We start from the raw sequence: 27574 nt of genomic DNA on the forward strand, positions 1-27574 counted from the left end.
CCTCAGAGTTCGTCTTCAGCTCTACAGGACAGAGAAGATGGGCTGGGGCGTTCGAGCCCTGCAGGATATTCCTCAGGGAAGCTTCATCTGCGAGTAAGAAAATCCGGTCCACACAGCAGGTTGCTTTTATATGAGAAATCAGAGGCTGAAAATGAATTCCTCTTACCATGCAGATATGTTGGGGAGCTGATCTCAGACGCAGAGGCAGATGTTAGAGAAGATGACTCTTACCTGTTCGACTTGGACAACAAGGTAACCCTTTTTTAAAATGCCTTAAATTGTTCAGTCTCCGTCTATAGAAAAGCCAAACAGAGGACCATAGTAGAAAACATTTAGCGAGAGAATATGGCATATTTCCTCTGTAAGCAGTAATAAATAACTAGCCAGAGAAGAGCACATGTAGTCAGAACACAGAACTGCTAAGCTAGACAACATCCGCCAATTTATTAACTTAGTGTATTTTTAATGCTCAACTTTCAATCGGATGATAATAAAAGTCTTCTCTGTTGTGTTACTTAAGACATATATAAAATTTGAAAAAAGTAAAAAATTACACACAGTTTGTCTGAATAGGAATAGGTTTCTAACAGGCTCTGTAATTTTCTGCCATCTGTGCAGGATGGGGAGGTGTATTGCATTGATGCCCGGTACTATGGGAACATCAGTCGCTTCATCAACCACCTGTGTGACCCTAACCTCATCCCAGTACGTGTGTTCATGCTGCACCAGGACCTGAGATTCCCCCGCATTGCCTTCTTCAGCTCCAGAGACATCCTTAGTGGTCAAGAGCTCGGGTGAGAAGTTAGGATGTTTGTGATCACATGCTTTCTTACATCTAAACTTCCATTCTAGATTTTGTGTAAGTCTTTTTATCTATTTTGCATTGAATCTTGGAATCTTAATCACCTTGTTTTGGGGAGAATTTTTTGTAAGCATTTGTCTCCCTAAAGCCGCATCATACTGGAACTTTGATTCTACAAATAATTTTAACTTGACTTTCCTTGTTTGTGTCATTAGGTTTGACTATGGTGATCGGTTCTGGGACATTAAAAGCAAGTACTTCACCTGTCAGTGTGGATCGGAGAAATGCAAGCATTCGGCTGAGGCCATCGCCTTGGAGCAGAGCAGGTTGGCTCGGCTGGAGGCCTGCCCAGAGTCCGGGGCGGACTGTGGGATAACCATACAAGGAAACTCTTAAAACACTTAACCATGGAGCCTTTGGATTAACCCTTCCACATTTACGTTTACACATCAATAATGGAAATGGACAGTGAGGGTTTTGTCATGTTTAAAATAAAGTGTTGATGTATGTATGATGCAGATTTTTTGCCCCCAGACACGTCACCCAGTTTGCTACCTTTATAGTTTATAATTTCCTCTGTGACAGAGGATATGGGCCTTGAAATACCTGTAAACCATTTGGGTATTAAAAATGAGAGATCTTGTGATTTTGTACAGTATTTTTACTGTATCTCACTATGTACGTTTGCCTTGACACATGAAGTTTTGTGCATTAGCAATCTGCTCTCATGTAACAGTCGTATGTGTTTTCTGTTGTGCCAACAGACACAATGCCTTTGACACCGTACAGTAATGGTTCAGGCTCCAGCCCCTGCTGTACTCACTACGGACCTGAGAGCCAGTGTTGTCTGCATAAGTGTGTTAGCTTTAATTTTTTTATTTTTATATGTATTGTTTTCTCTGCCTCTTGGTGTAAGAAATTAGCTCATGAGTTGATCTTTGGGCTTTTGTATGAAATGTGGCATTTTCTTCTTTTTAAATCTGTGCTTACTGATGACATGATGTGATTGATCTTGTTTGGGAACATATCTATTTCTTTTTCCTGACAAATAGCTGACAAACATTTTTAATGCAATATAAACTCGGCTCAGCCTTGATTTTCAGTATATAGTATTTAGATTAGCATGCACCGAGCGAGATGTGATGTATTGTGGATTCCTCAAGTGTTTACCTTTTGTAGGCAGCAATGCAAAGTGAGAGGAGAGATTGGACAGGATGCTGTGTTAGGGACAGCCAGAGATTAAATGAAAGTGAGATGTCTCACTCTGCCACTGATTCTGTACATCACAAATGTCTCCTCGAAAAGATGATTTTGTTGGACACATTTCCCTGAAAGCTTTTGACTCGAGGAGACATTTGGATACAGGAATTTTATTTGTAGCATTATTTTTATATCGTGTGTTTGTATAATACTAGTACATAGTATTGCTGCTTTTACACAAGCCGAGTAAACGAGCTAATTACGTCCACCACTGTTGAGCAAAAGGTTCTATGAGGAGTGATTCCTCTATAATAAACGATCTTTGGCAGACTGCGCAGGTGCGCATCCCTCAGCAGGTGCGTGGCGTCAGTGCTTAGTTACCACACCTGCCAGGAAGAAAAAGATTTCCTAACTTGGTTACCACATTCACCCAGAGACGGAGGAACTCGTTTTAAACGTGATTTTAGAGGTTGTTTGTAACGTTTTAAGTTTACGTTTTGTGGAGGACTTGGTGGTTTAGAAGCTGAGGGTGAAAAGGCAGAGGTGAAGGCGGGAAATGGGTAAGAAAGAGGAGAAGAACCCGGAGAGTGAGTATGGTGAGTTGTTAACATCCGTTTCCTCAGAGGACTGTTTTTGACGGTAAAATAATGGTTGAATTGCAAATAAACTAACTTCAGCAGACGAGTTTACATATTTTTGACCATATTTAATTTTCCCGGATGTCATATCAAAGTTTCTCCTGGATTTGACAAGAAAAGTTATACGCATTTTTTAAAACTAGGTTAATGTTAACTTCATAGGACTTTTTAGATCCATAGTGTTTGCGTCCGTTTTGTTCGTTGTACTTAAATGCAGCTTCTAGTTTTTGGGAAAACTGCAAACAAGAAGAGTTGAAACATTTCCTTATGACCAAATGCAGGCTTGTCTGCCAATATTGCCATCAATAAACATGGTGTAAAGGTTTACAATAAGCTTGCTTATCAAGTAATGTCTGTCTAATTATAGGTTAGCCAATACACCCAAGACACTTGTTCTAAAGAAAAATAAACAGGCATCTTTGAGTTGACTGCAAATCTCATGTAATGTATATAGGAAGTCTCAGTGGTCACCACTTAAATGAATTGGGTCAAGGTAGGAAGTTTTTTTTTTTTGTTTTTTTTTTTTTTTATGCCTTCACTCTCTCAGGTCTCTACAATCCTTCAAATAAGACAAATATGAAAAGAAAACAATCACCTATTTGTTTAAATGTTCACAATTAATTTCCAAACTTGATGTCATAACTTGTGAGGAGGGGTGTCACACATCAGTAGATACAATAATTCATTGATTAGTCTTTTTGAGGCGGAAATGTTGTTGGACATTTGTTTTACATATTTATCAAACCAAATTTTTAGCAGCCTATTATTAATACCCATTTTTCAGGTTGCAACTAACTTATTTTCAGTATCACTTAGTCCACTTGTTTTCTTGATTAATCTAGTTGTGGTTTAGTCTATAAAGTGACATCTGTAGTTTCTAAAGAGTCAAAGGTGATGCCTTTTAAAACTTGTGTTGGCCCGATCCAGTAGTCCAGACCTGTGTGTTAATTACTTGGAGTGCAGGACACATAGAGCTATTTGATGAGACAATGTTAAAACAATTGCGGTCTTAAGGATTTTGACACAAGAGTCCATGTAAAGGACCGGGGCCACATGAGGGATGTCACAGCTCTGACAATTTCTGCCAAATTAGGGAATGGTGTCACTATGTAGACCAAAGTGACACAGAGTGAGCCTCGTGGGCTGTTGATAATCCAAGATTTTAACAAGAGTGATAGATTGTAGTTGTTCAGACCATCATGTGGCAGTTTTCCGCTGTGTTTGCGTGTATCAGATCTCTTTCCTGAGTCCCTTTTGACTCTGTGTTATTTAATGTATTGATGGAGTTTCAAGTCTATTGACAGTCTGGGAGGTTTTGTAAGGCTACAGTAAGGCTACAGTAAACAAACCCTCCCTGGATGTAAATATCCCATTGGATTTCATATCTCCTCACCAAAGCAAGCACAAGTGTCAAAACTGACAGTTTACCATTGTATGATGTGACCGCTGATGCTCTGTTCTCAAAAACTGTCAATTAATGTTCTTCTTAAACACATCAGTGTTTTCTAATCGGAAATACGCTTCCTGCTGTGTCCCTGCTGTTCACCCCAAGCTTCACTAGGAAGTCGCCGCTTTTGGATGTTGACAGGCCTTCCTGATTTATGACCATAGTGAGACGTTTCAGGGTGCTACTTGTTCTCTAGTACGTTTTTCTTTTTTGGAGTCGTTTCATTTGCAACATTTTTTCCTGTTGTGAATGTGCAGACAGAGTATGGGGAAATAAGTCTGCTTGTAACGGTTGCTGCAAATCACTGACCACAAAATGTGTTAAAGGTGCTTGAAGCTATAATCACAAGCTATAGCTAATGTATTAAATTAGAGATCCAGTGATGGGCTTCATTTTAAAAAACTATCTATCTATTTCTGAAAGAGACTTAAAGTCCTCGCATAGAAACATAATATAACATATTTTGAAGAGGTTGAATTAGTTTGAAATAAACATGGTGGACATATTTTGGAACAACAAACTCAATTTTCAAATAAACATGGTGAACATATTTTGGAACAACAAACTCAATTTAATGAATGACATTTGTTGTGTGTTAGAGCAGAGGTGAAGCATTGATTTGATTAGCCAACTAGCAAAAATATTAATCAGTATTTGGTAATCAATAGCTGTTAACACTTGTATGTCCTGCTGGTCTCGGCTTTAGTGGAAAGATTTAATGCCTTTCTTTAGTGAACAAAATGAGCAGTAAGAAGACATTTTGAGATGTAAAATGAGCATTTTTATTGGCTAAAGTGTAAAAAATTTAGTTACGCCCCTATTATGTATTACAGCTGAAATGGTCACTTGTGTAACAGGAAACTATTTTGATCATTTATTAATCGATTAAATGGTTTCTTTTTTCTTAGTAATACTTTATTTTACAGACCTGTTAATTCCCATTTATTTCTAAATTCCTCAGTTTATTGTAAGGAGCCATATCATATGGTACTGACAACAGGTACAGTCAGTGATCAGTTGGTACACTTCCACTTATTTCTAAATCCTAAGCTAGCACACACGTAAGGCTTTCGTCAGTGGACAGATGGTCAACTAAACATGCAAATAAATGGTAACCATTAACTGGGGTTTACATTTTTTTCATGGAAATGATCTGGCAGCCAATAATAAACTCAACACAACTCAGTGGGCTAAGGAAAAAAAATCTGTCTTGGAGCTTTGTTTTTGTTTTTCTGTAATTAATGCGAAACTACATGGTTCTTTGCAGCAAACGTTAATAAAGTATTAGGAAATTTTGAAACTGTAAAATAAAGCATTGCCATTTTTAAACAAAACATCCCAAATATTTTGGTTCAGCTTCACAAATTAGAGATTTTACTGCTTTTATCTCGCACCACAGTAAACTGAATATAGTAAATAGTACCACTGCATGCACCAGTCTGATAGCTCAAAGTGTGTATATAATATTTATGAATACTGCTTCTTCTACCTACATGACTAAATGATGATTAAAATAAGCATCTGTTGCAGCCCTACTGTAATTGCTATTGACATGGTTAAACATTTAAGTAATCAGAAGTCAAAACAGTTTCAATGTTCAAACCAAACACACCTTTGAATGACTAAACCTTCTCCTAAGATTTAGCGCTACTTTGAGAAGATGGCGTTCGTTCTGGATCAGTCCCTCCTTTGTATGTGGCCGGCTACCAATTAACTGGGTTGTCTTTTCTTTTTACAGTTGCACAGAGGGTGAGGCCTTTCGCATAAACCATAAACAGAAATGTCTAATCATTCACTCAGTGGCATCTTATGATCCTCACACCTAACATCCTTTTGAATTTTACAAATCCAAATGGTAAAAACGCCCTGCAGTCTTTCTGTCTTGGGTTCAAGCATGTAATGGATTGCTTTAGCTTTCGATGAGTGCATAAAAACAGAAGCCTGGTTGTATGTGTTATAGTGAGCCATTTTTCCATATTGTTTACTCCATATTGAGCGCACAGCTGAAATCTGACACTGGCACCTTTACAAAAGGCAGATGAACAGGTTTCCTTGTTGGAAGCATTTCTTATTACTGGAAGAGTCCTTGTACTGTGTGAGTGAAGGTTTGGGAAACACAAACATAGTGACTGTGGTGTGGTCTGTTTGTTAAATGACATTCTCACACTTATTTAAATATGACTCATCAGATATTCTTATATCATCCTGTTTGAAGATTTGCATCCTACTCAGAACTCCTGACCGTGTTAACACAGTCTCCATCCACTCCTATTCAAATTACAGTGGAAATTATTTAGCTTTAGCTACTATGAGGAATGATCACCACTGGTGAGCTCCCTGGTTAAATGCCCATCCCTGGTTGGCTGATCAAATCAGCAAAGCATATTAATATTTGCGTGGACTGTATCTAATGGGAACCCAACAAATAAACAAAGGAGAACTTTTCATCACGCCAGGCTTTTGCGCACCAAAATGCAGATTTGCTGCTGTGGTAGTTCAATCTTCACCACCTCTGCACCCCATTGGAGGCAGCTTCAGAAAGATTTCTGGTGGTGACATGAGGAAATGGAACAGATTTTGTCCATATTAATAAAATATTCTAAATGTATATGAGAAACTATAGTAATAGTAAAGGAATTTATGCATGTATATCTAGATCAAGAAATAATGATTTGCACAATACAGCACATTTTGTGTTGTATTTTGTTCCAAGATTTGATTTATACAAATACAATATTGACACTCCCAGCTATAGGATAGCTAGGATAATGCAGTGGAAGCTAACTGAAGATCTGACTCCTATAGTAAGAATGTTTTCAGTTGAGACCTGGTCAAACAAGTTTGTTGTCAGTTTTCCCATTATAATGATGATGGTACAAATTTAAATTTCATTCAAATGACCCTGAGCTGCTAGAGTGAATTCTTGGCCTCCGCTCTGATCCTTCTCTTTACTGTCTCCACTGGGACTGAACATAAACTGACTACAATGAATGCACTAGTTTAGAAAGTGGCTTATTGTCTGAGGTAGTGACACCCACTGAAGTTCAATTTGTTCTCACTGGTAACCTTTCTCTCTGTTTCAGGAAGCAACAATGAGGCATTTTAACGCAGTCAACTCTGTTTGAGTGACTACACTGTAATGCACCAGTGAGCAACCAAACTATAAAAATGAGATTTTGTCTTATGTCTAAAGGTTTTTCTTCCTTTCAGTTGCACCAAAATTCATGACCTCAGAGAAGAGGATAGCAAAAACCAACACCTATATCATACAACACCAGCAGTTGCTGGTGTTGTATGATGCATTAGTGGTGTGTAAAGGTCACTGTATAGGTGGCATTCATTCACTTTCGCTTTTGAAGGCCATTTGTGAGACTGAATACACTGGTTTTCTGTGTTACTGTTTTCCTTTCCTAGGAGAACCTGGTCAGTTTGACCCAACCTTCAAAGGACCCATAAAGAAAAGGTGAATCTGGATATTTTGTCTCTGTTAATCCTCAGTAGCTGCAGGGTTTCTGACGTTCTGTGTGTGCAAAGCTGATTTTGTTTGCTGAGTTTCTGTTGACTGATCAGTCACATTTGTTACCCCCAAGACAGACTGCAGTGCAAAGATCAGCCAACTCACTCAAACCTGTTGCTGTCTCTTTCTTCATCAGGGGGTGTACTGATATAATTTGCTGTATCTTGTTTATGGTCGTCATCCTGGGCTACATAGGAGTCGGGATTTTAGGTGAGTGACCTGACAGCACCTACACAGGCCTTTGAACCTGTCCCATACTCCCTGGCATCATAATCGGTCATTAATTTCCACCATCTTGTCATTCTGTTTTGTTCTACTAAATGCATCTGTAGCTTGTTCTTTCTTTTTACTGCTCCTTATGTTAAAGGAATAGTTTAGTGTTTTGGCTTCTCGCGCAGTTGCATGAGAATATTCCTTTTCAGTATGAAGCCTGAGCCAGCAGCTAGTATACTTGGCCTAACAGCTTAAGACAGGAGGAAACAGCTAACCTGGCTCTGTCCAAAGGTAACATAGGTCTGCCTACCATGACCTTATAGCTCACTAATTACCATATTATTGCACTTGTGGATTCGTGGGGATTATGATTGAGACTTTCTTGGTAGAGAGCCCTGACTTCCTGGAGTGCTTCCTGCTTCTCTTCAGAGTGATGACGAGAATCCCGGAGCAAACACTAGGTTTTATGTACTGATTAAACACATGTAGCTTGTTAATGAGAAGGCTTTAGCTAGGAGTTGGACTGGAAACAACTCGGCCTTAAAGGGGCAGGGAGCTGTGTTGGTTGATGAGGTCAACCTCCACAAAGAATACATGAAGTAGGCTCTAACTTTGTTCGGGAGTAATTCTTGTGAATGGTAATAGTGGACCAGGCTTTAGAGGTGCTGGTAAATGGATTTTGAAAGTGGTATCAATGTCCTCTAACTCTCAACAAGGAAGTGTACTGCCCAAAATTTTGAACTCAGCACTACAGTGAAAGGCAGGCCTCTATAAATCTTGCTTTAAGGCTGGTCACTGATGTTTAAAAACACAGTGAAACACACTGCTGCACTGGTTGACATGTTTCCTCATTACAAAACACCAGACTCTTTAGCAATGTTGCCAGAAAGCCTCCGAATGGCCATAACATTTTACAGCATCTGAAGTAAGCAAGAGTCAAAGGCCCATGCATGAGACCTCTGGATGTACTTAACTATTAGGGTCTTGTGTTTCATAATGAGGAAATCTGTCACCAAGTGCAGTGGTGCTTCCTTTTGTTTTTGAACAACAGTGGTGGTCTGTGCCACAGATCAATAAGCTGATCCATTGACAGGCATTAAAGGTAGAGTTGGTGATTCTTTTCAGAAGCATTTTTTGTTTCATATCTTGAAACTCTCTTTTCATCCTGATGGCAATGGATACATTAAATGCACTGACAACAAAGGAAAAAACCTCTGGCAGTAGCAGGGCAAAAAAAAAACCTGACCAATAATTTTATATGGTGCCTTTCATGGAGGTTGTTTTGTATTATTATTATTGTACAAACAGCTGATTTCCATGTTGATATCTGGTCAGGAGTTTATTGCCCTGTCATCAAACTCATTCCAACACTTGGGGCCGTGCTCTTATCTAGAGTCAACAAAGGCCTGATAAGTACTGTGGCCGCCTTGTGTGTCATCGGCTGAATGTGACCTAAATGAGCTGCTGTTGCCTTCAACTCGTGACAGTTCAAAAGTATTTGTTGCCTAAAGTGGATTTAAGTTGAGAAATCTTCTGACCTTTATTGATGCTTTATGGCCTGGATTTATTCCATATTATCATGATAACATATCGCATAGCATTATATGATGTAATGGACAAGGAATTTACCAGCTCTGACGTGTGTGTTTGTGTACGGTACTATAGCTAAGACCAAGAAACAACCCGTTAGTTGTACAGTACAAGACATTTTGCATCACATTGCATTGATTTGGCTGATTCATTTAATTCTTTAGTCCAAAACAACTTAGCAGTAAGTACATTCAAAACAGACTCCCTAGGAACAAGAGCAATGTCATTCAAACTTAATGCACCTCCTCTCGCCGTCTTGTGGCAACAAAGATGGTAATATGAGTAATAGACTGTTAACAGCTATTAAAATGTGTTGCTAGATCTTAATACAGCAGGGACACCATCAAAATACTGAACATTTGTGATCAAAGTATGGTAAAACCTTTGCAGTAGCAACATAGCTGAACTTCTGAATTGGGTTACAGTAACCTGGAATTGTGCTCAAGTCTCCTCAGCCAGTAAATCACTCGCAAGACTTTCATGCCCCCAGACAAGCAAAAATGTACGGTGTTTGTGTTAGGTAAAAGCATGTCCTCTGTCAGTACCAAACACAAGGGAGCAGGTGAACATTACGGGGCGTGACTATTTCGTCATTAATTTGATATCATCTTTTATGTCGCTTTCTCTGCTCTGTTTGTTTCCTCTATCAGCTTGGCTCTATGGAGATCCTAGGCATGTTCTTTATCCAAGAAACTCCACCGGATGGTTCTGTGGCATTGGGCCAAATAAGTAATTTAATAGTTCTCTCACCTTTTCACATCGTTCTACATGTATAGATATAAAAAAAACCAAACAAAATCAGTGTAACCATGTCCATCTGCTTCCTCTCAGAGACCAACCCAATGTGTTCTACCTTGACTTTCTCAAATGTGCCACATCTTTTAATATTATGGCGTCCACGCTTAATGGTTTACAATGTCCAACCACGCAGGTAGGGGAGGCTGGCTGATTTTATAGTTTCTAATGACACCTGACTATTAACTGAAAACCTTGATCCTTTTTTTTTTTTTTCTTCCCCCATAGGTGTGTGTGAACAGTTGTCCCTCAACGTTCTGGGCTGTACAGATAGGGGATTATTTTCCAGGTGTGAAGCCAGCAAATGTTTTCAGTCAGAATCTCTGTGTGCCAACTATAGACCTGGCCACTACCGATCTGGTAAGTCCCATTTTATCACAATGTGTAATCTTTGTATGTCCCCCACAGTGATTACATTTGACTTGGTAAAGACAAAAAAATGTTTTTGACATTAGCACCAGTCAGTCTGCATTCACATGTTTAATTTTTATTTTTTTAACACATAACTGCCTTTTTTTCCAGACTGTTAAAGAAATCGTGGACAGGGAGCTGTGTCCTTATTTCTACCCGCCTACAACCCCTGGTGAATGAATCCGCTCATGACAGTATACTGTGTTCATTTTCATTTTGCTCTAGTAAAGACTGGCTATGACTTTCATGCAGCTGCTCATTTTAATATTGGGATACCCCCCCATTTAATTTACTGTTTATATATGTTAAATGGGGAACTAAGGTAGATTTAACTGCTACTGAACCGGAGATGAACTACTACTTTTTGTTTATTCACATGAATATTTAATTGATTATGGCTTGTGATTCAGAGTATATCTGGGGATAAATGATGATGATTTAATCCATTTCTAGCTGATTTGACTCTTCTCTGCTTTTAGTGCTGGGGAGATGTTTGCCTGATTTCTCCACACTGAGTTCAATTCCTCCAAGCTTCACCAATGTTTCGGGTTTATCAGTCAACACCACTGTCGACATAATAAAGAATGGCACTGGGTAGGATAATGTGGATTTGTACATTATCGTATAGTAAATCACAGATAGCTGCACATGAACAGTAAAAACACACTCTTAACACTGAATCTGTTTCTTTCTCCTCTCCGTCACCAGCACAAGGTTGGTGGCTTTGAGCGCTTTTGTTGACTGTTTGCAGCTGGTTGTCGTCGCTCTTGTTGCTGTGTATGTGTACTATTGTACACAGTAGTCCTAGTTGCCATGTAAAGTGCTCTCTTGGGATTTAGTGTTAAAGCATTCACGTCAGTTTCTCACAATGTGCAGGAAAAACTCCATTCTTTCTCTCCTTCACTGACTGTCTGGGATCCATTTAGCCTTCCTTGTTTTGTATATAAATACATATAGATGCTGTTTTACTGTGCTCAGTATTGAAAGTGGTATTTGATTCACCTTTTCTTTACCACCACATTACTTGTAGTAACTTTCAACAAGCTTGACATAAATAGTTTTTATTTGAATGTTGGTTTTTCCTCATTTCTTTACTGTACCCCACCCTTTGTTGTTCACTTTACTGTCACCAGCACAAACTCTCCTTGATTTTGCCTCTCATTAGGAATATCGTTAATGGCTTCAACGCCAGAGAGATCAGTGTCAGAATCTTTGCGGACTTTGCATCGTCATGGCCGTGGATCCTTGTGTGAGTTGCCTTGCAGAAGTACACCTCCCACTGCCATCTACTGGTAGACACAAGTAGAAATTATGTGATTGTATTGAAAAGTAGAATTCAACTTTTTGTAAATGTGTAGATTCGCTGATGTTGGATTTTAATGTGCAATTCAAACACTTGGTTGTATCAACTAAAGCAGGAATAGTCATGCAGTAATATCAGATGATCTCTTAAACCTCCTCATCTCTGGTTTTAATTTTAATGCATTTTCCATTTATCCACTTAACTTTTTGTTTTCTATAACACCCTGTTCACCTGTCCCATTTCAGTGGTCTGCTAATAGCTATGATGGTCAGTATGCTGTTCCTGTTGCTGCTGAGATTCACTGCTCCAGTCATGGTGTGGGTGCTCATCATTGGACTCCTGGGCACTGGAGCATATGGTAAACACTCAGTCTGAGTAGTTTTGAAGCAAACAGGGTTTTTCATATGTTTAATATTTATTGATGACCCATCCAAACAGACTTCCCACTACAGATAAAAAAAAATTTTCTGCTTGGAAAATCAGTTGAACATGCGGTACAGGCTGCAGGATAAATAAGTTTCCTTAATAGAAGGTGAATCCAAAGTTGTGCTGCAGCTGATGCTCACCACTACAAATTATGTATCTGTGCTCAGGGAAATGCAGGGGAGGATAGATTTTTGTCTGGCTATGCACAGAGCAGATTGACTAGTATGCTGGTTCCTGTTTAAAGGTGGAATCTGAAATGTTATAGTTTTCTTGATTTAATTAGATGTATAGGTTTTTTTGTTTGTTTGTTTTTTAGTAGAGTAGTTGGTGTATCTGTGGGTCATCTTTTCTTTTTTGATTGCAGGGATATGGCATTGCTACTGGGAGTATGCCAACTACAAGAACCTAAACGCTTCCATCAAAAATGTCGGTTTCACCACCAATTTCGCTGTTTATCTGCAAGTCCAAGAGACTTGGCTGGCTTTCTGTGAGTCTGATTCAAGTGCAATTTTAACATCACAGAACTTTAGTCAGTGTGGGGATAATATTTTTTTTTTTAAGTTGGCCTGATGGTCTATTAGCATTTTTCCTGAGATGCCTGTGTAGCAACATGTTCATAGGTCAGCTGGTGGATACAAAGCTCTGTACACTGAAAAAGAAAAATCTCTTGATGCTAGAAGTGAACATAATATTGGATATAATGAAATGGAACAATGAAGCTGTTTCAACAGTGGGGCAAATAAGTATGATACACCGCCGATTTTTCAAGTTTTCCCACTTACAAAGAATGAACAGTTCTGTAATTTTCATCGTAGGTACGCCTCAACTGTGAGACACAATCTACAAAAAAAATCGAGAAAATCACATTGTTAGACTTTTAAATTTCCATTTTATTGCATGAAATAAGTATTTGATACAATAGAAAAATAGAACTTAATATTTGGTACCGAAACCTTTGTTTACAGTTACAGAGGTCAGACGTTTCCTGTAGTTCTTGACCAGGTTTTCACACACTGCAGCAGGGATTTTGGCCCACTCCTCCATACAGGTCTTCTCCAGATCTTTCAGATTTTGGGGCTTGTTGCTGGGCAACATGGAGTTTCAGGTCCCTCTAAGGAGGTTGTTGCCCAAAATCTGGCGATACATGGCCCCATCCATCCTCTCCTCAATACGGTGCAGTCGTCCTGTCCCCTTTGCAGAAGAGCACCCCCAAAGCATGATGTTACCACCCCTGTGCTTCACGGTTGGGATGGTGTTCTTGGGATTGTACTCATCCTTCTTCTTCCTCCAAACACGGTGGGTGTAGTTTATACCAAAAAGTTCTATTTTGGTCTCATCTGACCACATGACCTTCTCCCATGCCTCCTCTGGATCATCCAGATGGTCTTTGACAGACCTGGACATGTGCTGGCTTGAGCAGAGGGACTTTGCGTACGCTGCAGGATTTTAAGCCATGACGGTGTACTCAACTAACATAAGATTCCATTTAAAACATATGAACTACATAATAAAAAGAATAAAACAATAAAATTAAATAACTAAATCAAAATAGCACAAAGTACTATCCAAAACCAGAACCCGAACAGAGTCTCACACCGTATCAAACGCCAAGGCATACAAATGGGTCTTCAAGTAAGTTTTAAAAGTGGCCAATGAGGGGGCCTGCACATTCTATAGCTTAGGAGCCACAACGGAAAATGCTCTGTCCCCTCTAGATTTACGCCTAACCCTTGGTACCCCGAGCAGGAGCTGGTCAGCTGATCTGAGGCACTGAGATGGACTATAGGGAGATAAAAGCTCAACAAGATACGATGGTGCAAGGCCATTTAAAGACTTAAAACCAAATAAAAGAATCTTAAAATGAATCCTAAAGGACACCAGGAGCCAGTGAAGGGATGCCAAAATAGGGGTTATGTGCTCCCTTTTACGCACTCCAACCAAAAGACGGGCAGCCCCATTCTGAACCATTTGGAGACGAGTAGTGTGTTACTGATGGTAACCGTTGAGACTGTGGTCCCAGCTCTCTTCGGGTCATCGACCAGGTCCTCCCGTGTAGTTCTAGGCTGATCCCTCACCTTTTTCAGGATCATTGATACTCCACGAGGCCAGATCTTACATGGAGCCCCAGTCCGAGGGAGATTGACAGCCATCTTGAATTTCTTCCATTTTCTAATAATTGCGCCAACAGTTGTTGCCTTCTCATCAAGCTGTTTGCCTATTGTCCTGTAGCCCATCCCAGCCTTGTGCAGGTCTACAATTTTGTCCCTAGTGTCCTTAGACAGCTCTTTGGTCTTGCCCATAGTGGAACAGGTGTCTCTTATACAGGTAACGAGTTCAAACAGGTGCAATGAGTGGAGGAAAGGAGGGCTTCTTAAAGACAAACTAACAGGTCTGGGAGAGCCAGAATTCTTGCTGCTTGGTAGGTGATCAAATACTTATTTCATGCAATAAAATGGAAATATTTAAAAATCTAACAATGTGATTTACTGGAATTTTTTTGTATTATTTGCCCCACTGTATAGGGTAAGTCCTGTGTTTGTACAGGTAGGGCGCATGTGCAAATGTGTAATAACCAAGTTCAGAGTGTTGACTCTTGAGTATGGGGGGATATATATAATATATATGAATGATGCAGGTGGGGGTGCATGAGAGCATCACTGGCTTTTTATCCCCTCTTTATGTCCCACTTTTCTCATTCGTCTGACCCTCCTCAGTGATAATCATATCTGTGGCAGAGGCGATCATTCTCCTGACCGTTATTTTCCTGCGGACCAGACTCCTCATCGCCATCGCCCTCATCCAGGAGTCCAGCAAGTGAGTCATGATTCCAAAATACAAATACGCTGTCCCCAAGATTCTTAATTCTATTTAACCTGGTGTTAAACCATACTTGTTAAATTTAGATATTCATTTCCACAGAGAATTTATTTAGGGATTTGTTGTTTCTTTTTATGTTAAGAATAAATAACATTGACCCAGATTTTATGATGGTCATACCTTGGTTTGTATCTGACTGAAGATGTTGTACAGCTTTGGTAAAACCTCATGACAAATCTGTCTATATTTCACAGGGCAATCAGTTACATGATGTGCGCTATGCTGTACCCCCTGGTCACGTTTGCTCTCCTGCTGGTGTGTGTTGCTTACTGGGGCGCCACTGCTTTGTATCCTTTAATTTTAAGATAAAACAGGCACTCAGGCTCCTTACTGGGAGCATTGCTGGTTGTATAGCCTGACAGCAGCAGGAAGGGAGGACCTGCGATAAGACTCCATCAGACACTTGTGGTGAAGCATTCTGTCACTAATGGAGCTGCCCAGTGCTGTCAGTCTCATGCATGGGATGGGAGTCATTCTCAAGTGGGGATGTCAGCTTGGCTAACATCCGTCACTCACCACCTGCACTGGGTCAAGGGGACTTCTCAGGACAGAGCTGGCCCTCTTGGCCAGTTTGTGTAGTCTTTTTCAGCCACTCACTGTTGCACACTATCAGTTCTTTTCTTAAACTAGTGTATGCAGATATTTGGCCACGTCAGGGAGGCCAGTCTATAAAGTGGTGGCTCTCAACTCCTCCGCAAGTGGCTGTAATGGTATCAATGGCACCATGAACTGTGACCCTCAGGTAAGTGAGGCTAAAGTGGATGATGTCTATAACCTACAGTAAAACCTTCTCACCTTTTGGCTGCTAGAGGGAAGTTGCTGTTGGCACACAACTGTAATTTAATCACATGTAAATATTTCCGTTTTAAAACTGAATTAATAGCCATCAAGATCGAGGTGTGAGTGTCCACTCGCCCTTGAAAGTGATGTAATGACTAGGATGAAATTAATCATGTAGACATTTGACTTTCTTGTTCTCCATCTTCCATTTCCTCCGCTCAGAACTTCACCTCCTCAGATTACCCAGACTGCCCCACAGCTAGCTGCATCTTCATCAACTACAACAACGAGGGTCTCTTCCAGAGGAACCTCTTCAACCTGCAGATCTACAATGTGGTGGCTTTTCTCTGGTGTGTCAACTTTGTCATCGCTCTGGGGCACTGTACGCTCGCGGGGGCCTTTGCCTCCTACTACTGGGCCTTCAGCAAACCAGGCGACATCCCCATGTTCCCTGTGTCTGCCGGCTTTATACGCGCTCTCAGGTAAGTTGGTGAGCTGCCGTCACATACGTTAAATCCCTGCAACGATGAAAGCCTCAAACTGGATCTCCATTGTTTAATTCTCCTAGTGATATGATTAGTGTGTCCAACAGAAGGTTGATACGAAATCTAAACTGCTTTGATAATTTACAGTATGTTGGCCCTGAACTGATATTGAATTAAACTTTATACTTTGTATAAATGCTTTTATAAAAGATAATGCAATTCAAAGTGTCTTACGGATGAGATGGAAAAATGTTTTATAAAAAAAAAAAATGTGTAAACTGGAATAAAATTAAAAGCTAGATCAAATGTATAAGATACAATGACAAGTAAAATATACAAGGTATAATATACAACAATAATAAAAAATTATATGGATTAAAAGATTCTAATCAAAAGCCAAGCCAAAGAGACGTTTTGAGTTTGCATTTAAAAACATCAGTACTTTCAGCTGCTCTCAGATCCTATTTGTTTTATTTTATGCTTTGCTGTGATTGAGCGATATACTGTGTGTGTGTGTGTGTGTGTGTGTGTGTGTGTTACGATTATGCTTACTCATTTTGTTGTGAAGCAATTTGTAACCTTGGGTTTTTAAAAGGGCCATAGAAATAAATTAGCTTTGCTTAAAGTTCAGTTCTGAATCAAAAATGATACCCCTGCTTCTGGCTCATGGGCTCAGGGTCAGTCCTGGCCATTTTTCTGCTTGTTTTCCAACTATCCCTGCCTGACCTGCTGGAAGATACCAGTTCACTTTCCTCACTCCACTTTCTGGCTGAACACACCTGAGCCAGGTAATCAGCAGCAGGTCAAGCAGGGATAGTTGGGAAAACAAGCAGGACAGTGGCCCTCGAGGACTGGAATTGGCCACCCCTGCTATAGAAGATACTAGCAGACTGTAGTTCTCTCTTTGACCACTAGAGGGGACAGTACACCTACGCATAGCAGACCTCTGCAATTGCACAATGCATGCTTTTAATGGATATTAAAATTTATTAGATTTATGGAGTTCATTTGCCACTGTCGCATAGTTTTTGTTTACGTTGCTGTAGAGAGCCACTCTATCGTGAGAATATGATCTGTTGCTGGGAAATCGGTGTAGGGTAGAAGAATCAGTGTGCTACTCTATTTATTCTTTAGTCAGCGAGGTACTTAAACAGCCGGTGAAATGTTATCATTTTTATATCTCAGGTACCATGTGGGCTCCTTGGCTTTTGGTGCTTTGATCCTGACCCTGGTGCAGATAGCGAGGATGATCCTGGAGTACATTGACCACAAAACAAAAGGTAGGACTGACAAGGATATGACAGTATGCCACCCTAAAGGACTCTGGACATTTTTCATTTGCATGGCTTATTTATGTAACTTAAGGTGTAAATAGAACAAGTCATAATCAAACAGCCTTTAGTCTTAGTTTTCATATAAATGCCAGGGCACTGTTGTATTTCTATAGGCTTTAGATTGAACCCATCCACAGCTTTTTCTCTACCTGCAGTTCTATTTTCAGTGTATAAGTGAATGAATACTAAAGATATGCAGGACTCTCGCATGCTGAAACAAGTCTGTTTTAATGAGACGCTCTTGGAATTCAAATGGTGTCAGACAAATCACAGGATAGTCACACTTGTTTCGGTTTCTTTCCTCAAGCGGCGCAGAATGCAGTTGCCCGTTTCATAATGTGTTGCCTGAAGTGCTGCTTGTGGTGTCTGGAGAAGTTCATCAAGTTCCTCAACAGGAATGCTTACATCATGGTGAGCACAGTTGTATTACTGTGGAGGTTTTGGTCCCTTCTACCTTAATTTGCTTTACTATTGTATTGATAGTACTAATGATGATGAAAGTACTGTTAAAACTGAAACATACTGTACTCAAGCATGACTAATCTCTGAGAAGCCTACACATCATGACAAACATTTAATTAATTACATGACAATACTTGATTTGACCATCATATTTACACAAAGCCACCATCACTGATCTTTAACTGTTTCTTATGCAGTGCACCATTCCTAAAACCAAATGATGTTTCCTTTCCTTGACAGATTGCCATTTATGGGAAAAACTTTTGTGTCTCAGCCAAAAATGCCTTCAAGCTGCTGATGAGAAATATAATCAGGTTTGTGCTGAAGCTGTTTCCTGTGCTACAGTAAAGGAGCCTGTGTTTTCATTGCCACATGCTGTCTGTGTAATGTTCTGCCCATAACATGAATACATTTCCATGTGTTCGGGAGACTCGGTGACTAGTGCCATGTTTCTCTGACTCGCAGGGTTGTGGTGCTCGATAAAGTGACGGATTTGCTGCTGTTCTTTGGGAAGCTCCTGGTGGTTGGAGGAGTAGGTAAGGAGACGATGCTTAAAGAATAAGGCCAGTAGCAAGATCTTCTTGAAATAAGTTAAATTAAAATCTGAGAACATTTTCTAATTGGGGGGGGAGGGATGTAGTCTTTAAAGTTGTTTAGCCGACACCCACTGTATTTTTTTTTTTTTAATATGTTGGCAATGAAAACTTCACTGATCATAGTCGCATTGGGTTTGTAGCCCCAAATTTATTAGTTACAATAATGATGATAATCAAAAATATTAATTGCAATGCATCAGGGAGGAGGACTGATGATGATGAACTCTCTTTCTCTAGGTGTTCTGTCCTTCTTTTTCTTCTCTGGACGTATACAACTGCCGGGCGACATCTTCCGCTCGCAAAGCCTCAACTACTACTGGATGCCAATTATTGTGAGTCACAAACGTCCTGTTCTGCCTTTTGATAGTTGATAGTTGTTCAGATTCATTGATTTAATTGAAATTTGTTTTAAACAATACTGCTTTTAGGTGGTGGTGTTTGGTAGCTACCTCATTGCTCATGGATTCTTCAGCGTGTACAACATGTGTGTCGATACACTCTTCCTCTGCTTCTGTGAGTAGTTTACTGAATGTTTTATAAAAGCCTGAACATTCAGTTTAACATGATGTATTTAGACAGACTCACTCAAATAAGACTTGAAACAGTTGCTGTAGACTTACTGCTAGCAATTATATTTCTGAGGGGAAGGGTTGAGGAATATGCAGCTGTTTAACATTTTAACACGTCTGTTTTACATTAAAAATGTAGAAAATTTTAAATTGAATAATACTACAATGCCCATTTCATCACTTGCACACTGTCGTTCCTACAGTGGAGGACTTGGAGCGTAATGATGGATCTGTAGAGAAACCGTACTATATGTCCAAAAACCTCATGAAGATCCTCCACAAATCCAACAAGGCACCAAAAAAAGATAAAGGGAAGGACTGAAGACCCAGATTTTTAGCATATCTTTGTAACTTTTAACACAGTCTTCTTCCAAATGCATTTACTGAGTTGCTGATTTTGCACTTTTAATTTTTTTTTTATTGTGCATATGTAGTATAAATGATTGTACATAAGAACTATAGTGATGATGTAATGTGACATTTAAAGTTACAAGTCATCTGAAATTACACTTTCATTTGTTAGAGTAATACTCAATTTGGCTCATGAAAGTATATTTTTACTTTCATCTTAATATTTATTTCTGTTCACACTGCTGATGTTCAACATTGACACTTCTGCTGTAGATATGGTAACTGATTTATCCTGCAACATTTAATCCAGGTAAAGAGCCTTGAATACAGAAAGATTTAGGCTTTTTCTATTGACAATCTTTTATGAAGGATCTAAAAAAAACGTGTTTACACACGTTTTTTTTTTTTTTTTTTTTTTTTTGGTATCTGTAAAAAGGTGGTTTTATAAATACAAAGGTTGTGGTCATATATTCACATCAAATGATGTAATAAACTTTTAAATGACTATATACATGACCCAGTGTGCCCATCTTCTCTTCTTTGCAGTGCATCTGCAGGTTTGACCATATTTGTTGACAAACCCTTTAACTGTCATCTCCTTTTTTGTCTCTTGTAGAAGTGTTACAAATGGACACTAACACAGCCATTAGCCTGAGTACTTTAGTTTTCTGCTACTTTATACTCCTAGTCCATTACAGTTCACTCACTCTATATTTATGGCCACTGTACTTACCAGTTAATGTGCAGTCTGAGATGAAGAATGTAAAATATGATCTAATTTGATGTATTAAAGGTTAGAATAAGTATTTTCTGAATAAAGTTCTCAAGCTGCCCAGCAGTATGTGGTTAGTCCTACCTTTACCATCTGCAACATTAAAGTGATGGGCAATAAATTAATATATCAAAAACTAAGTGAATAATATGTGAAGTACTTCTACTTTATGGGCTTGAAGCATGTTTTGATGCTACTGTTGTAATTTTACTGAAATATTTTAATACCTTTATAACAATAATTCATGTATAAGGCACCAGACATTGATTGTCCACCAAATTGATGTTTCATAAATCTTTTCTGACTAGTAGTTGAAAAACCAAAGATCCCTTTACATTCTCAAAACAAAAGGCTCTAAATCATCACATTTAAAAAGCTGGAACCAAAAAATGTTACTTTTGCTAGGAAAAAGATGACTTTAATGACAGTTATCCAAGTTATGGCAATTGAGCCTTAAAATGTAAATGATACAAAACAAGTCAACATTTTAATCATGTTTTAATCAGACCAGTCGGTTGTCTCCACATGTATGTCAAAAGACAACTGACTTCCAACACATAAGCATCATAATACAAAGTGTAGCTTGAACAGACAAGTACGCGAGACACGACAAGCTCCAGCCGCCGTCCCATCTGTCCCACAGAGGACCTTCTCTTTCGTCTATGATCCTGCCATGTTAAAAGTGCAAACAACCCGATTCATTCCATCAAGTTTAACACAAGTTAGAGGAGAACACCACCGATCAAAGCCTGTTTACAGGAGCGCTACTGCATATGTGAGCAGTGCTAAATCTGTGAAGGGCAAAACCAGAACATTCTGCAAAGACCAGGCTGAAGCCGGCCATTAGGATGAATGCATGTTACCTTAGCTTTACATTGCTGAACTACTGCTGTTTGTATATTAATGTTTCAGTTACAAAACAGCAAATGAGCTGAATCTTACATCCTCATCACATTAGCAGGGAATCGCAACCTTTCTTTCACTTTAGGAAGAATTATTTTTGAGTTATGAGAACCAGATCGTTTCTCACATTGCAAAAGCATCTCCATGCCTACTCGTACTCCCACCCTGTGGCTGGTCATCCAGTCAGAAACAACGTAAAAACAGTATATACAATATTCATTTATATATAATGTATTCACAGACACAGTCAAGAAAAAAAATGAACAGAAGTGTTTTAGATTTCATAATCACTGGGGCACAGTTCACTGAACTGTTGCTCGTCATTCCTGTAACGTGTTACCGTGCTGACCTCTCCACCTCCGTGACTCGTCATGAGGACGCTCCCCACTTGTTACATTGTCTTGTGTAGCATCTTATGTGGCCTCTACTAGCCAGAGATCACTCTCTCCACACTCTGCTTTGTAACCAACAAGCTGTGTTGCTCATACTAATACGAAAACCTCCCAACCTGGCCCGTGTGTTTCTACAGCAACTAGTGCTTCAATGCAGGCAGACACCCTAACCTTTAGGACAGCTCTGTCTACAAATGACTTCACAGTGCAATGGCAATTTTTTTGTTAAGACAAGTGTATATAAAATGCATCTTTGTGCTATTTTTTAAATCTGTTTAAGTCACAAATTCATTGTTTGTTCATTTCATGAGTAAGCAGGAAACAGGAGAGGTTCAATTACAGTTGTCACGCCCTGACAGCACACACGACTGAGCTGCTACTCTTTGGCCATTTAAAGTTAAAAAAAAAAAAAAGAAGCTGCTACCAAATTCAGTTCTCATACTCTCCTCCCTCCTCCTTTTCCAGAACAAGCCTCCATCTCTTCTGTTTAAGGAATAAACTAGTGACTCCTTGAATAGCGATGAGAAACCCCAACAGAATTAGTCACTGCCTCAAATTAACCTCCACCCACTTTTCTGCTGCAGCTTGAGACCAAAAAAAAACAAAACACAAAGTTCCATTGCTGATCACGTAATACTGACTGTGAACCCCACCAGTGAACCATTTAGACTCTACTGTCCACCTTTATTTTCTGTGTGCATATATCTACAGGTGCATGTAGAGAGGGAGGGCTAATGCGACTTATTGTGGGATCCACACAACTTTCCAGTGTTTCTTACATTAAATCAACCAAGCAGGTAGGTGGGGCTGATTCTGCCTTCGCCAGGAGGAGGAGAAAAGCCAAATTCCTGCATTTCTTGTTTTGGGACTACACACAATGCTCCGCTCTCTCCCAAGTTAGTACCTGCTAGGAAACGTGACATGAGTGTATGACTTAAGTGTGAGGTTTTTTTTTTTGTTTTTTTGTTTTTTGCACTCCTCCCTCCCAGTCATCGATCCACTCGTTTATTGATTCATCCATCCGTTAATCCCGTTGGGTCTCTGTCACACACTCAGCAGCCAGAAAAAGAAGAAGATGGCCACAAACAGGAAGAGGGAGTCTTGCCAGTTGTTGTGGTTACCGTTTCCTTGGTGGTCACCTGCATACTGGTCTAAGGATAGAGGAGGAGGAGGAGGAGGAGGAAAAAAATAAAGGTTATTACATCCAAGTATCAGGGGACAGAGTGTTTTCATCTGTACTCTAATGATGTTGCCTGAAGGCTGTGTTTAAACAGAGCCTTTATTCCACTGATACTTGGAACAACCAACCAGTGTGTTCTAGCATGTGGTTATTCTTCACTGATAGACTGGCCAAGTTCAAATGATCAGGGGGGCAGTCTGTTAGCCCTGTGATAGACTGGCGACCTGTCCAGGGTGTACCCCGCCTCTCGCCCATTGTCAGGTGATGAACAAGTCCTCCTCCGACTGTTCCTATTATTACTTTGAACACCACTTATGTCTGAGTCTTTACCGTCTAGTCCTGATTTATTTGTCTGCTTTTAATTAGTTTTAATTATCCGGTTTTTATTTTGTAGCTTTTGGATTTCTGTACAATGATCTTGCCTGTTCTTTTATGTCGCTATCTGGCCGACGGCACCACTGGAAAAAAGAGGTCTGAAACCTCAGTGGGTTTTCTTTGGTAAAATATAGCAAAAACAAAAATAAATTAAAAAGATAAAGGATGTTGGTTCAACCAGTAAGAAACCAGTGCTGTGTCTTGTTCACGTGTTCACCTGCTCTGTGAAAGGGCTCGTTGGTGTTGAAGACTGTGGTGAAGAAGCCGAAGGGGAAAGCACCGATGCCAAAAGACATGTGAAAGCCAGTGTCCCCGAAGCCCTGGAACATCTGAGCTCAAACAGAAACCAACAAATATGTTTGAAAACACATTAAGACAATGATGTGATTTAAACGACTCTCTCTTAAGCCGACTCACCCCGCCTCTACTTTCTGGCTCTGTTCTTTGTCCCTGAGGCCGAGGTGGTGTTTTCAACCTGAACAACACCACAAACAGTTGGCAAAATGGCAACCACGACGCTAACACAAATCCAAACGTACACAAAGACACAACCAAGCAAGGCACCTGGGGTCCTCTTGGCTGGAGCTCCCTCTGCCGTACAGCGGGATGACCTTCTCTCTGCTGATTCCCGCCTTACAAACAGGACACTGCTGCTGATTGGGCCGTGTCTCCAACCACTGAGAAGAGCAGCAGAGGGAGAAAGATGCCCAAATGTTTCAAATACAGATCAGATCAAACCTTTTACACTGGGTTCCTGAAGCCTGCCAAACTTTACTGTCTAAATCCTGAGTTCAGTACCAAATAACAGCAACGCTACAGTGTTGAATGTTACAAAGACTCGCAGAGGAAATACTCACTTGATGGAGACAGGGCCAGCTGCAGAAACAGAGAAACAAAAAGATTAATCTGTGTTCTCACAATCGCTCCTTTCTCTTAAAATGTCAGCTGCTTGTTTCAGTAACAGCACCAATGTTTCCTGGGCTCATCTTATGTTAATGAATGTGTTTCAATTCCATCTCAGCGGAGAGACTTAAAGGCCGAGTGGTTTTGTAAGCGTGGAACTTGTCAGATTTTCCTGTGACTCTCCCACCTATGGAAGACCACCTGTTTCCCAACAAGGTGGCTGAGTAGAACTCATCCTTGCTCCCCACTGTTAGTATTAATTGGCTCGTCTCTCTCAACAGCAGCGTCCTGGGCGAGTGGCTGCCGGCCAGGCCCATATGCTGCTGCGTTGCATGCGCGCAGGATACAGGGTTAGTGAGACACTTCAGCAGTTGGCATAAGAACTGAGACGGCCAGTGACTCACAGATGAATATTTCTGTATCTTAGCCAAAAAAGGATTCAACTGTGCAAAGCTTTTTTTTCCCCGTATGTCAATAACAAGACTTTTAACCTGCCCTTTTTCTGAGCCTTCCAGTGAAGTCATTTCTCTCGCAGCCTGTTGCCGCCACCTCTAAACACAACATAGGTAAGTCTACCCAACTAGACTCTTAGTTAAGGACTGTAAAGATGTCACAAGCTCATTAACCTCCAAGTTTAAAGTGAGATTTGTCTTGTTCACACAAATCTTCCTGCCAGACTCTGCACAGTGCGCTACAAAGAACATTTCCACTGTAATTTTCTAACTAAAATCAGAAGAAGTTTAGATGACATATCCTAAACAACAGCGTCTACACAGGAGGAATCTGTTACTGTTTCTCTGTCACATTTCAATGCAATTAACATCTAGAGCAAGTTGAATAATAGTTAGCAATAGTTATAAGGCTAGAAATCTAGTGACAGCTTCAAAGCATTTCTGTTTACACAAGCCAGATATGACAATAATTCACACAGAAAATATGCAAGAGGCAGAGTGAAGAATTACTTCTGAACTCTGTTTTTCTATTTTCTAACAGAATCAACACTCAATGTAATTAAATTTGCAGGACTGCTGCAATTTTGACCTGTAGTTGCAGCAGGTGAACTGACATCAGCACCGTTCTTTCCTTGCTGACAGTTTCATCATCGTGGTTTCATCACATTACACAGAAGTTTGGGGAGGGATGCACAGGTAGCCTGGCAACAAAATAACATCAAACCCATTAACGCCAGAGCTTCGGTGCACAGTGAAGCAACTATGTCTAACTGTAAGATGAATCACAGAAAAAAATCCCCTTCTCTGATCAACCATTAAACAAATCCACAGAAAAACATAACTGCACAGTATTAAGATATGTCCCACTTCCTAATCAAATAAACTGGTTTAGGCCTCAGACACTGTGGTCTTATGCACTGTACTTGCTGGCTGGAGGGGACTTTATACCTGGAGACACATTCACTGTTGGTTAAGCTGCTATAACTCTCTCAGGGAGGCTAACGGAACAGCCGGCAGGAAAACTGCAACAAGGCTTAGTTGTGAGTTTAGTATAGATTTGCAGTTTGAGATTGTTTTCCTTGAATTTTCTCCTTGTAGATGACACAGAATGTAGTCACATTGACCCACTAACAAAATAACCGACTGTCCAGTTGTCGGCCACATCTTGGCACTTTGCGGCCTGATCAAGAAATGTAATGTTTATTTCAAAATAAAACAGTTTTGTGGTGTTGTTGGATTTCCCCACTGAGTCAGCACCCCCGTCACGGTTTACAAGCCTGTTTCTGTGCATACTCGTACAGACCACCGGCATTTAAAAGCACAATCATGCACCAACAATAGATGAAGAGAAACGCTATAATGACTTTTCCTGATTACAACGCCCTTCAGCTTGACTCTAATCCTACACCCTTGGCCCTAACCTCACATTAGCCCCCGCTTGTGAGTGAACACGGCCACGGCTCGTGAATTAGCCTGACACGCGTCACTGAGAGCGTGTCCATTTTCAACACAAAGCAGTTTGAAGGTTGAGCCTTGCATAAGTCGTAATTAAAACCAAGACGGAAGAAAGAACTGGAATGTGCAGCCTCGGCTTACAGCTAACAGCTACTTTCATTATTGATTAATCTGCTAAACTAATCACGTGTACTGACTGAGTAAGACATTTTACAGTTAAAAATACTTGTCAGTGCTCGCTGGTAGACAAACTACCCTCTTTCTAAAATCCTCAAACATATCTTTGGCAACTATTTCATTATGAATCTGCTGATTGTTTTGTTGGATAATAATGTTCTGTCATGTCAGAACACTGAGAACACTGTGAGAAATGCCCTTGGTGAAATCTTCAGAATTCTGTTCATCAGGCCAGCCATACAAAACCAAAAGATATTCACTTCACAGTGATATAAAATAGCAGGAAATCCCCACATGTGAGAAGCTGGAACCTGAGTGATTAGTGATTCTGCTTGAGCAATTTTTTAATACAACCAATCATTTAATCAACTCACTGTTTTAGCTCCACTGCAAACCTGATAGTGGACGTGGATAGTAAGGCTGTATTTGCTGCTGTGATTGATTGAGCACTGAGCTGATCTGAATGGCCCAAGCATGTGACAGAGAAGGGTGTGTGATCCCTGAAGCCACTGGTTGCAACTGTGACTTCTGACCTTTATCAAACAATCTGATCAGCCTGGGCCACTTAATTCCTCACAGGACAGGAGCAGATCATGTGGGATTTGCAAATATGGTTATACACCATCACTGAAGTCCACCCACATTTTATCACTACTGCAAACAGCCTCTTCAGTGAAACAAATGGAGCCGTCTTGGCTGCTGTCATATCAGAGGTCAGCAGGTAGGTGAAACCATGTAGTCTGGCAGGGTTCCATCTAATTGCTTCCATTTTTTAGATGCAAACTGTATAAGACTTCAGCCCATTGCCTGTCACTGTCCTAGCCTACATAATGCCGAGACAACCGCCGGATATAAAGATGTTCGCTGGGCGTGATTCAGCCGTCATAACAAGTCAAACTGACGGTAAACAAGGGCCGCACACAAGGCGGAACTGCACTCCCGTCCAGCGGACGGACATAAACAAAAACATCCACCTCCCCACTGCAGACTCCCCCCCTCCTCCCCGTCTTGTCTCGTACCAGAACAAGTGGCCGCACATACTGATGACAGCGTCCCTGGCAGTGTCCAGACAAATGTTGCACTCGAAGGTGGCCCGGTCCCGGTACAGGTCCCGCTCGCCCTCCCCGTTGCCGCCGCTACTGCTGCCACCCGGTGCATCGCGGTTGTTG

General features: G+C 40.3%; 3 protein-coding genes across 5 annotated transcripts in view; 2 read left to right on the forward strand and 1 right to left on the reverse strand.

The window, feature by feature from the left end:
- The window catches only part of ehmt2 (euchromatic histone-lysine N-methyltransferase 2), a 16660-nt gene extending 14873 nt beyond the window's left edge, over nt 1-1787 (forward strand). For 2 of the 3 annotated variants that reach the window (XM_020597424.1, XM_020597425.1), the window contains exons 25-28: nt 7-93; nt 174-252; nt 619-794; nt 1018-1786. In XM_020597424.1, coding sequence (XP_020453080.1) covers nt 7-93; nt 174-252; nt 619-794; nt 1018-1198 — 523 coding nt within the window. In that variant the 3' untranslated portion in view covers nt 1199-1786. Of the gene's footprint in view, nt 1-6; nt 94-173; nt 253-618; nt 795-1017 lie in introns of all 3 variants that reach the window. The other variant, XM_020597423.1, reaches the window with a different exon arrangement.
- Nucleotides 1788-2356: 569 nt separating this feature from the next.
- On the forward strand, nt 2357-19824 carry slc44a4 (solute carrier family 44 member 4). Its single transcript, XM_020597426.1, has 22 exons — nt 2357-2598; nt 7502-7550; nt 7741-7814; nt 10058-10136; nt 10239-10338; nt 10431-10562; nt 10725-10785; nt 11093-11207; nt 11779-11862; nt 12162-12274; nt 12707-12829; nt 15057-15156; nt 15414-15506; nt 15859-15961; nt 16222-16481; nt 17670-17764; nt 18126-18229; nt 18521-18594; nt 18746-18816; nt 19114-19208; nt 19305-19389; nt 19649-19824. The coding sequence occupies exons 1-22, from the start codon at nt 2559-2561 to the stop codon at nt 19765-19767; spliced, it is 2169 nt and encodes a 722-aa protein (XP_020453082.1). The 5' UTR covers nt 2357-2558; the 3' UTR covers nt 19768-19824.
- A 2990-nt stretch (nt 19825-22814) lies between these two features.
- On the reverse strand, nt 22815-27573 carry rnf5 (ring finger protein 5; the record flags this gene model as incomplete). The annotated part of the gene is made up of 6 exons (XM_020597499.1): nt 22815-23014; nt 23636-23747; nt 23836-23893; nt 23983-24095; nt 24276-24294; nt 27425-27573. Coding segments are annotated over 6 exons (558 nt in total), but the record flags the coding sequence as incomplete, so codon positions are not given.
- Nucleotide 27574: the final 1 nt, after the last annotated feature.

This window comes from Monopterus albus, unplaced genomic scaffold (assembly GCF_001952655.1).
Source record: "Monopterus albus unplaced genomic scaffold, M_albus_1.0 scaffold34.1, whole genome shotgun sequence".
In the NCBI taxonomy this organism is placed as follows: domain Eukaryota; kingdom Metazoa; phylum Chordata; class Actinopteri; order Synbranchiformes; family Synbranchidae; genus Monopterus; species Monopterus albus.